Genomic DNA, 10,945 nt, shown 5'->3' with positions numbered 1-10,945 from the left:
GACAGGGTAGGTGAGGACTAAGACGATGACAAGAAGGAGGAGGGGGCTGAACTTCACCTACTGAAATTCAGGGCCACGAACTATTAATAAAAACTCTCTCTCAAGCCCGTTTGAGAGCCAAAGCTCTCAGATGTCTGAAGTCTGTGATCTTTTGAGCCTCTGGAAGACTCTAGGTAGACAGGCAAGGCGGTCTCCTATGCAGTATTGCCTCAGACCCCAGAACATCAGCTTGGCGTCTAGGCAGACCTAGACTACGGGAGAGGCCACTACTGAGCGTCTGCTTGGCCTTGCTCAGCCCTTGGACCTCCCATGCCATGGGCCACCAACAGAGCTGTCCTCTCTCTTCCTACCAGTGAGTCTTCCCTGAGTCTGAGAGCCATACACATCACCTCAGTCACCACTGACTGAGGCCTTACTGTGTGCCAGGCCCTATGCAAGTTGCTGGGGATACAGAGAATCTGTGGGGAGACAGACATGTCCCTCAGCTTTGTAGTCACTACCATCATGAAGGCACAGCAGAACTCCTGGTAGAGGCAACTGTTGAACCGGTCTTCAGTGATAGTAGAAGACTGCCAGGCACACAATGGGTAAGGGCCATGCCAGGCAGAGGGAACAATACATGCAGACACAGAGGCGAGAAAGCAGGGTGCGTGTGGGAAGCATTCGTGATTTCTGTGACCCCACCGCAGGGGTGCAGGGGTGGTGGCTGCAAAGAGGCCAGAGAAGGAAGAAGGCAGGACCTGCCCCACCTGGGTTAAGGGGCTAAGGCGTCAGGACTCAACCCAGGCCTGACAAGGAGGTAGGAAAGTTGCTCTACCGGAGAGTGGTCCAACCAGAGGTGCACTTGAGAAAGGCCACTGAGATCCAGAGTTGAGGACGGGGTGGAGTGGAGCAAGGCACAGGAGACGAGGGCAGGTGGGCGGCAGGTGGGAGGCTCTTGCCACAGACCAGGCAAAAACACAAAGGGTGCAGGTCAAGACGGAGGCAGCAGGAAGGGGAATAGAAAGCAAAAGACCTATTGGAGAGATTTTAAGGGGTAAGAACGACAGGGTTTCATCACCATTCGGCCACGGGGTTGAGGGAGAGGGAGGAATCTAGACTGACTCCCAGATTTCTGGCACAGGCGAATGGGTGAGAGGTGATAGGCATAGGTCACAGAGAAGTCGGGGAAAGGTGGAGTCTGAGGCACAGGAAAGGCAGGTGGATATGCCAATAGATAGTTGCAAATGTGAGTTAGGAGAGAGATTCAGGTGGGAGATAAAAATGTGGAGGCATCAACACACAGCTGGGAGTTTGCAGCCACGGGCAAGGACAACGGCACCTGGTGGATGTCAGAACGGGCGTCAGGTGGAGCACCCACCTCCACCCCAGCTGCACTACAGGCAGCCGCAGAGAACCAGGAAGGGCCTAAGGATGCCCTACCCCATCATGCTGCAGGAAGGAACTAAGACTGGGATCCCTGGTATTTCCTGGGCCAGGACAGCACCAGAGGGATGCTCCCACCAGCAGTTCACTCTTCTGAAATAGCCCCTTGGGGTTATCATCCTTTATCACCTGGGGCTTAAGTAAGACCTGGGTCAGAGAACTAGTGGCCCAAAAGGCTGCGGAAGGGCCAGACTCTGCCGGCTGTCAGGCCAGGGGCTGGGCCAGCGTGGAGAGGGCGGAGGCTACTAAGCAGCCATGTGAGGCAGCCACGAGGACATGGGCAAGGCAGGCAGACATCCCCTGGGTCTGAGCCTTGGCTAGCAGGAAAGGCTCAGTCTGGGCACAGTCTCCAGATCCCTTTGGTACAAATAGCAGGGTTGCCTGCCTTCTCCCTGGGGACGCCCAGCAGGGAGCCCATGTGCACAGGCAAAATGTTCCAAGTTGTGGGGCGGGGTTGGCAGCGCCCCTGCAAGGCACTGGGCATCTGCCCAGGTGTCCATAGCATTCCCTGAATCTTCTGTACTTTTCCAGGGGGTGCTGAAGGAAGGGGGGCGTGGGAACCATCTGCCCCCAGCTTACTTTCCAGGTGATCTGGCATCCTGGGGACTTACCTGGTCAGGCCCCCAAGATCACCAGCCCTGCCCACCTCACTTCAGCTCTGTGCAGAGACCCAAACAGCCCCTGAGGCCCCAGAGCCTCCACCACACCCATACAGGACCAGGCAGGCAGGAGGCGCCTCACAGAGCTTTTTTTTTTTTCTGATTGTTTTATTTGAAAACCCTAGGATATGTCCCCTCCCTCACCACACCCATCCCCCCACCCCTGCCCCAGGACATGACGATGCCTCATACACACACACACACACACACACACACACACACACATACACACAAGGCCGTGAGCTGCACACGGGAACACAGGGGCTGCACTCACGACAACATTGAAAAAATATACATTATATATATACACCCGGGGCCCCCACGTCCCCTCCCGTCCCCGCAGCCTGGCCACACCAGGTCACAGAGGAGGGGCCGGGGCTGCAGGACCTCAGGACTGCAAGGGCAGGAAGGGAAACAGGACAAGAAAGGAAGGAAGTTGGAAAGGAGGGAGAAACGGGGTCCCCAGACTGAAATGGAAATGAGGTGGGGCGATCATAAGAGAAGCAGGGACGACGGCCCAGCTGAGGGAGGCCTGCAGAGGGGGAGAAGCTTCCCATGGACAGGAAAGAGAAGGGAAGGGGAGAGGAGAGGGTTTCCTTCAATCCCACCCCCAGCCCCAGCCCCAGCCATTGCAATCGTCACCCTCTCCCCAACACAGTGAGTGCTAAGGGGGCAGCTGCCATTGGGGGTAGAAAGGCAGCTGAAGTCCAGCCCACTTTCCAACCCAGCCAGCCCCAGTGCAAGGGGCACACCAGGAGAATGACAGCCCAGAGGCAAGGGATAGGGGGCCGGGGGAGGGGCAGGGCGGACTCCAGAGGGCCCGCTGGGGTTTTGAGATGAAAGGAGGACTGATTCTGAAGCCTCTCTCCCTCTTGGTTTCTGTTCTCCCAGAAAGTCCTTCTCCCACGTCTGGAGTGTCTGTTTCACCAGGGCAGAATTCTCCCTCTGCGTGGGGAGAGGTGCAGGCCTTAGTAGCGGTGTGGGGGGGTCTCGATGATGCGTCTCTCGTCGCTGCTGGGGGAGTCGGCCACCTCCGAGTCACTGCTGTCCTCATCCTCCTGCTGGCCCCCAACAGCCCCCGTCACACAGGCCTGCCGATTCTGGTAGGACTGGAGAGCAGGAACAGAGAGGAGAAGGGATCAATGGCCTGCACACACCCCAGCTTCTCTTTCAGGGGCCACACTTCCCTCGGTCCCCTTAACCCCTGTGTACCCCCTTCCCTGCCTGAACCTCTCTGCCTCCTGCTCACTGCAGCTCTGCGAACAGCCTCCACCCAGGCCTGCCCCTCCTCAGGAGTCCTCACTGTGTGTGCTCCACAGTCTTGACCCTACAGAACCCCACTTCCCCAGGTCTCTCACCTCCATGGGGTTCACAATGATGGTGAGAGCTGAGTCATCCCAGAAGAGGTCCGGGTCCTTGGGGTCACTGGAGGCCCCTGGAGGCCCGCCAGCCCCTGAGACGCGGCGGTGAAGGGAATGGATGCGCACCAGGCCCAGGACGACCATGAGCACCAGGAAGCCCACGCACACCACAATGATGAGGGTTGCGGCGCTGGGTATCACTGCAGAGAGAGCGCGGGGGTGAGCAGAGCGTGACCAGGCACACCTGGCGGCACTCGGACAGGGGGCTGGGTAGGAAAAGAGGCAGCCCGGGCCGAAGGACTCCCAGGGCAGAACGCACAGTGGCCGAGAAGAGAGGAACACCTGGAGAAGGCAGAAGAGAAACAGCCCACCAGGAAGGGCAGGAGACGAAAGGGGAGGAAGGGAGCTGCTGCAAGGCAAAGGGACAAACACAGAGGGAGGCAGGTGTACAGAGAGGCAAGGGCAGAGGAGGAAAAAGACTCCCAGCCCAACACTGTCATGAACAGCCCTATTCGCAGAGGACAGAGGGCAAGGACTGGAATCTGCCCCTGTCATTCCACCTGTGCCTTCCCCAGAGACCACTCAGCCTAGGAAAGAGGTGCCAGTGCCCAGTGAGGCAGAGGAGGGGCCACCACACGGGCTTGGCTGTGCAGGAGGAGATGCAGGCTCCAAGCCTGGGCTGGCTGCAGGAAAAGGGCACTAGCACCTGAGGCTGGGGACAAGTCCAAGGGGCACAGAGCAGCCCCTTCCCTTACCCACCTGGACTGAGCTCACTCCGTGACACCTCCCTTCTCCTGGTGGGCTTGGGGCTCCGGGACGTCTGGGGTTCCTGCTTCCCCAATATCTCCCCCTGAGGCATACCTGCGTCCCCCGTGGCCCTCCCATGCTTCTGGCCCTGCAGCCCCACTTTGATGCCCACGCTCAGAGGGCCATGGACCTTCAAAGGCAGTGAGACACAGAACGGCATGTGCACTCTCACACGGACCTTAGAGCTGATGGCGGCAAAGCAGATGTGCATGCACAGGTATGTGCTCAGGAAGACCGTGTGGGCACACAGCTGCACAAAGGTTGCCACACCCCACACCCGAGCCAGGCCTTTGCCAGCCTGCATGCCGGCCCACACCAGCCACCTGGCCGCCTGCTCACACAGCGGGAGTAAAGGAACCCGTCTGAGGGTCTCCAGCAAGGCACGGCACAGCCATATGTGCAGCATCACCCAGCTCCCCACCAGCTGGGCAGACCAGGCAACAACCTGAAGGAAGACACAGACACTACAGACGTGGGCCATGACGGCCACAGAGCCAGCCACCGTGAGCACAGCCCTGCCTGCCTCCCGCACACACACACACAGCTCTCGAAGAAGCACAAGGAAGAAAAGCAGGAAAGCCCGCAGCCCCAGGGACAGCAGGTGGAGGTAGAGACCCCACACACGCACCCCCAGGCCCACGGCCCTTACGGGCAGCTGGGTCACTACTGCCCACATGGGTGCACACCCCTGCCCACCACGCATGCACAGCGGCTCCTCCCTGGGCAGTCCCGTTGCTGAGGGACTATTCCATGTGTGTGCCCCAAACACACACAGAGACCAGCAGTCACACAAGCAAGCCCCTAGAAACATACACACATCACATCCCAGCCCCATCCCCAAATTACCTACAGCCTGAGACTCATGTGTCAATAGACAGAGCAGAGCATAGGGAAGCGTGTGGCCCAGGAGCTCCCCACACGCACACCCACACCCTGCGGCGCGCCCCTCTCCCCAGCAGCCAGCACACTCAGCTGCCACGCACTCCAGGGCCAACTAGGTGTGTGGAGAATGCCCTGCCTGGGCAGGCCACACACCTCCCTGAGGCCGCCCTGATGGCTGTCTGCCAAGTTGGTCCCCATCCTGACCCACAGCCCACTTGAGGCCACTAGCCAATTAGAACGGACTCTGCTGGGGCACACTCCCTCAACACTGGTTCCAAGGTGAAGACAGGACTGGCTGGATCAGTATTTCTCAACTTCCTGGGAACAGGGGATAAGGGAGGAGGGGACAGAGCTGCCTCTTCTGCCCATCTGCAGGAAATAGTGCCTCTCAGGTCTCCATGTCAACAGACCAGACCCAGGGGCAATGCCTTCACTGGCAGATGGGCCCGGTGGCTAAGCCCAGGCTCTAGAAGGAGTGGTGACCCCACCCTCAGAGTGGAGGCCAAAGCAGGTGAACTTGCTCTAAGCACACAATGATGACGAGCTAAAGCTGGTTTGCGCCCTAATCAATGCAGTGTCCCTCCGAGCTCCCGGCCTAATGAAGGAAATGACAAGTTGATTGCCAGGACAATAAGAAATGACCACGGGAAGGACAAAATGCAGACACTGTATCTACAAGCAAACAAGTCTGGTTAATTAGTTTAAGATGAGTCAGGAGCCCAGGGAGATGGGAGGATTTTCAAATCAGCTACAGATAAAAATCAAGAATTTAAGAAGTGTGGTCAACTTTTCTTGCTACATGAGATCTGAGCACTTAATTCTGGCCTTGAATGACCTCCAGAGCCAACATTAAGGGGTGACTTAGCAAATGGTCCGTGGGATTGCGAGGACACTGTGGAATGCCCTGTCCACGGCCCCACACGGTGCTCTCTTTGCAAAGATCCTCGGGAGAGATTTCTTTCTGCCCGTGCAGTCCCAGGGCTTTTCAGGAAACAGCGTTTGGCTCCTAACATGGTCTCAGAACTGCTCAGGTTTCCTTTTGCTTTAGCTTCGAAGAAGCTCAGAGTCAAAATTCTGGCCCATGGTAGCAACTGCACAGCATCTCATGGTATGCATGTTATGAGCTGACTTTTTTCCCTGGCTTCATTGGATCCTTATTTCATCATTACCTGTTCCTCCTTACTTCCTCATTCATTTTCTTTTTGTCCTATTGCTTTGTAACTCTTTCTGCAAAGCTTCAGATACTTGTAGGAAACAAAAGAGGAAAATTATTCCCAAACTTTTAAAGATTACATGGGATTTTTAAAAACCACTGGCACATGGCTCCACCCGCTAGACATTCTAGGGTGTAATTTAGGTGCCAAGAGTTTTTAAAGCTCCCCAGGTGATTCTGGTAGGCATCAAAATTTGATATGAGTAGATACATAATGCCCTCATCATCTTGGCTCACTCTTGTCAACCAAGCTCATTCTCTCTAACCATAAACACTCTTAACCACCCGTCTACCCCCAGTTCTCAAACTCCCATTCTCTCTCACACCCATCCAAAAATCCCTTTTACACTTCAGGTCCAAATGCAAACTCTACATGTGCCACAAAATCTCCCCTGACTGTTCCTGTTTACACTGGTTCCAGTTCACATTGATCTCTCTTTGTCTAGTGCACTTAGGAGATTTAGAGCAATGGGCCTCTGTGCCACTGGAGAGATTGTACCTCTCACTGCTTCCGCATGTTTAGAATGGTTTGATATTGTGAAACCACAGTTCTGCAACACCACTCGAGATCTGTAGGTGAAAGGGAGGGAGCACCTTGCAGAGTCAGAAAAGGCATATGGAAGGGGTTTTATGCGGTGAATGGCCTGTCAGCTCAGGCATGCCAATCACCAGTGCCCTCAGGGAAGCTACGAACTCTGTGTCCTATTCAGGCCAAAATAAGAGAAGAAGCAAAGGAAAACTGCTGCTGTCAACTGAAATCTGAGGGAAGCTTGATCAGCCTGGACATGAGCTCAGAACAAAGGATGGGGAGACTGGGCTTCACTGAGGGGAGGTGAAAGGGTGCCGTGAACAGACACTGCTCCAGGGGCTGAGGGGTGAGAAACGCTGCCCACCAGGCCAGCCCATGCAGGGCAGCCGGACACTCAGGGGAGAAAGTGCTGGGCTCTTAGAACAAGAAGTCTCTCACCTGGGGCCTTATACCAAAGAAAGTAAGGATCGAGAATCTCACCAGGCCAGGCAGTACCCCTATCTACCTTGAGCCTAATCAGAGTAGCAGGACCTAGTATCCAACCCAGAAAAGATTGAGTGGAGCGATCCCCAGTGAAAGAACTGGAGAAAGTGCTATGGAATCACAAGAAGGAAAAAAATATATAGCTGTCCTCAAGAGTTTATTTGAAATAAATAGGTTTAGTTTGCTAACATGTCTCTATTGACTAAATACTGTATGAAACTTCTGTAATCTTTGCAGCTTGGTTATGCCTTATATTCCCCGCTAATCCTCACTTCCACCTACTTGCTATAGTGAATCACAGTAGAACACTGAAAAAGGCCTCTGCAAGTCCAAGTGCTGCAGCTCACACCTGTAATCCCAGCACTCCGGGAAGCTGAGCCAGGATGACTGCTTGAGCCCAGGAGTTCAAGACCAGCCTGAGCAACAAAGTGAGACCTTGTCTCTGTAAAAAATCTTAAAAATAGCCAGGCATAGTGGCATGCGTCTGCTCCTCAGGGGGCTAAGGCAGAAGGATTGCTTGAGCTCAGGAGTTTGAGGCTCCAGTGAGCTGTGATTACCACTGCTCTCCAGCCTAGGCGACAGAACAAGACCCTGTCTCCCCCTCCCAAAAGCCTCTGCGGTTGTTTTCAGGGAGAGCAAGGAAGAAGGGAGCCAGTCCCAGAAAAAAAAAAAAAAAAAAACATAAGAGACAGTGTAGGTGGTGGCCGCTGCACAAGGAGAGGAAGCCAGACTGAATCCCTGGGGGCATCAGAGGAGCTGGCCTCAGTCAGAAAACCCTGGGAAGCCTCTCAGGGGCTCCCCCTAATTATGTGCCACTCTAAAGTCATGAGACTAATCTTTTTTAAAGCATCAAACATCTGGGGAGAGGGGTGAGGGCCATGGTTAGTACACAGACTGGAATCATGCCTCCTGTATTTAAATCCTGGCTCCACTTACTTTCTAGCTGTGTGAACTTGGGTAAGGCACTTGAACTCTCTGTGCCTCTGTGTCCTTGCCTGTAAAGGGGATAATTCTGGTACCCATTTCATTGGTTGTTTATGATGGCTAAATGAGTTAATAAGCATAATCTCCCGAGCACAGTGCCTGGTACATGATGAGAGCACCCTGTGTTTGTTATAATTACTATTACCCATCACATATATTGAAATAAGTTCTGTACTTTCACATAGTGTTCAGAGACCACGAACTTCTTCCAAGAAAGCACTAGTGGACTCCTTTGAGAATTACCTTCAGAGCCTGTGACACAACCTTCTGACTTTTTTCAAAGGTGACCGATATATGGCCTTTGAGAGTGGGTTTAATGTTTAAAAACTTAAAATTATATCCAGAGCCAACTTTGGCAAAAGTGGATGATGAAGTTGAGTAACACTGAACAGGGTCAAAAGCAAGTTATGTCCAAAAAATAACAAAAATAAATGCACCTCATAAATTGGCTCTGAAAGCAATTCTAAGAAGGGGTTCCAAAAATCACTTTCAACAACATCAGCATCATTTGAAATTTTTAATAATGTGGGAAAATACTTGTTTTATAATATGAAGTGTAAATATCAGGTTACAAAATAGGTTAATCCTAACTTTCTAAAAAGGAAAAATTAAGCATAGAAAAAAGACTGGAACAGAATATCTTATATTATCAGTGGTTTCCTCTCTGATGGAATTATGGCTGATTTTTCTTCGTCGTCTTCTTCTTTTTTTTTTTTTTTTTTTTTTTTTTGAGACAGAGTCTTGCTCTCTCTCCCAGACTGGAGTGCAATGGTGTGATCATGGCTTACTGCAGCCTTGGCCTCACAGGCCCAAGAGATCCTCCTACCTCAGCCTCCCAAGTAGCTGGGACTACAGGCACCTGCCACCATGCCCGGCTAATTTTTTTATTTTTTTGTAAAGACAGAGTCTCACTGTGTTGCCCAGGCTGGTCTCAAACTCCTGGGCTCAAGTGATCCTCCCAACTCAGCCTAGTGTGTTGGGATTACAGGCGTGAGCCACTGTGCCTGGCCTGATTTTTCTTCTTTAAAAGAAATATTTGATATTTTCTGGTTTTTCTACAATTACGCAACTCAAAAGTTGAAAATAAAATTGCACCATTCGTAAAGGACAATGACCAGGAACCTTTGGGACCACGGCCAGGTTGCTTTGAAGGGCAGGTTTGAAGGGCAGCACTCCATCTGAATGTAATGCTTTGCATATTTGCATATATTTTTTAGAAATATTCTTGTGACTGCGCACATAGCACATAATTTTACATGTAATAGTACCAATTCTTTCCTTGGGGGTAGGGACTGCATCTATCCTATAAATCATTTAGATCATCTTAGGACAGTGCTAGTACATAGTAGGTGCTTAGTAAATACTTGATAGCTTCACCACAGAGGATCCTAGGTCCAGGGCTAATTTGATATTGCTTGGGGCTAGGGAAGGAGGCGTCATCAGGTATAACAAACATGCCTAAACCCACACTGACTTTATGACTCCAGGCATAAGCATCCCTACAATGACACAAGGCTCATGTTCTTCACAAGGGAAAGTGAATGATCCAAAGGGAGAGAGGGATTGGTCCATAGCTGTCAACTAAGGCAGGTACCACAGGGAACAGAACCCATTGCTCCACCCACCCAGAGGGGGAGGGGGAGGATACCTGTCCCAACCAACTCACCTGCCACCTGCCCCTCCCTGCCCAGCCCCACCAAGCTTACGTACTGGAGTTTCTGTGGGAGCTGGCCAGGCTGTGTCCAGCCATCTCAGGCGGGGGCTGGTGACCACGGTGCAGGAACTGCTGGGAGCTGAGCACGTGGCTGGGGTGGGCAACCCGGTTCATGCTGTGCAGGACATTGACCTGGGCAGAGGGAGGGCTCCATGGGCACACACGCTTCTCCCAGGTCCTCCCCACTCCTCTAGACCCCAGTCCCATCTCCTAACTACTGCCCCCATCTCCTTCTCCTCCACCCACTGCAAGGTCCAGCAGCCCTCCACGCTGCCATGTCCATGCCCACCAACTAACATTTTGAGTCCATGCCACCTCAGCTCCTTTCTGGGGGTGGGTAACTGTGGAAGGAAGGAGACTCTCTGGGTACCTCCACAATGAATTCATTGCTGGAGTAACGGCCATTCATTTCCGAGCAGGAAAGCCGGAACTTCCTGGCATAGAGGGCAGCTCCGTGTCGCAGCCGATAACGAGCCTGCCTCAGGATCTCTTCATACACAGTGATGCTCTCCACCCCTGGAGATGAGGAAGCACCTCAGGGCAGGGGCCAGTGGAGGCAGGACCTGGGCAGGACCCTCTCTCCTGGACTTCCACCAGCTGACACCACACAAGCTGTAGAGCGGGTCAGCCCCATCTCCGCAGAAGTGCGACCTGAGGTCGAAGGGAGAGATGCTCCCCTCCATCCCTGCCCACTCTGACTAACTAGGATGGAGAGATCAAAGCTCCATTTCCTGCTCTGTAGGTTCTGAGGAGGAATGGAAAGAAGGAGATAAAGACATCCTGAAAGACAGAAAGGGAGATGGCAAGCAGGAGGGAATATGAGAAAGAGGAAAACACAGAAGTCCTCAGTGAGCCCTGGAAAGGGGTGGAAATAGAAGGGAACTGATT

At 53.2% G+C, this 10,945-nt stretch overlaps 2 protein-coding genes across 4 annotated transcripts in view; both read right to left on the bottom strand.

The window, feature by feature from the left end:
• Positions 1-2,184: 2,184 nt before the first annotated feature.
• CLSTN3 (calsyntenin 3) overlaps positions 2,185-10,945 on the bottom strand; it is a 29,715-nt gene continuing 20,954 nt past the window's right edge. For 2 of the 3 annotated variants that reach the window (XM_024256319.2, XM_024256318.3), the window contains 4 exons: positions 10,428-10,573; positions 10,054-10,189; positions 3,443-3,645; positions 2,285-3,193 (listed from right to left, as the gene is read on the bottom strand). In XM_024256319.2, the coding sequence (XP_024112087.1) occupies positions 3,053-3,193; positions 3,443-3,645; positions 10,054-10,189; positions 10,428-10,573 (626 nt within the window). In that variant the 3' untranslated portion in view covers positions 2,285-3,052. 3 annotated transcript variants of the gene reach the window in all.
• Positions 3,652-10,036, bottom strand: LOC129049036 (uncharacterized). Its single transcript, XM_054526738.2, has one exon. The coding sequence runs from the start codon at positions 5,085-5,087 to the stop codon at positions 4,197-4,199; it is 891 nt and encodes a 296-aa protein (XP_054382713.1). The 5' UTR covers positions 5,088-10,036; the 3' UTR covers positions 3,652-4,196.

The sequence above is a fragment of the Pongo abelii genome, chromosome 10 (genome assembly GCF_028885655.2).
Source record: "Pongo abelii isolate AG06213 chromosome 10, NHGRI_mPonAbe1-v2.0_pri, whole genome shotgun sequence".
In the NCBI taxonomy this organism is placed as follows: Eukaryota; Metazoa; Chordata; class Mammalia; order Primates; family Hominidae; genus Pongo; species Pongo abelii.
Note: the sequence above shows the minus strand (reverse complement) of the source record. Positions and strands in the feature narration are given on the sequence as shown.

Excerpts from the sequence above, each read along its gene's own strand:
- LOC129049036 (XM_054526738.2), bottom strand. The coding sequence starts at position 5,087 with ATGGGGCTGGGATGTGATGTGTGTATGTTTCTAGGGGCTTGCTTGTGT.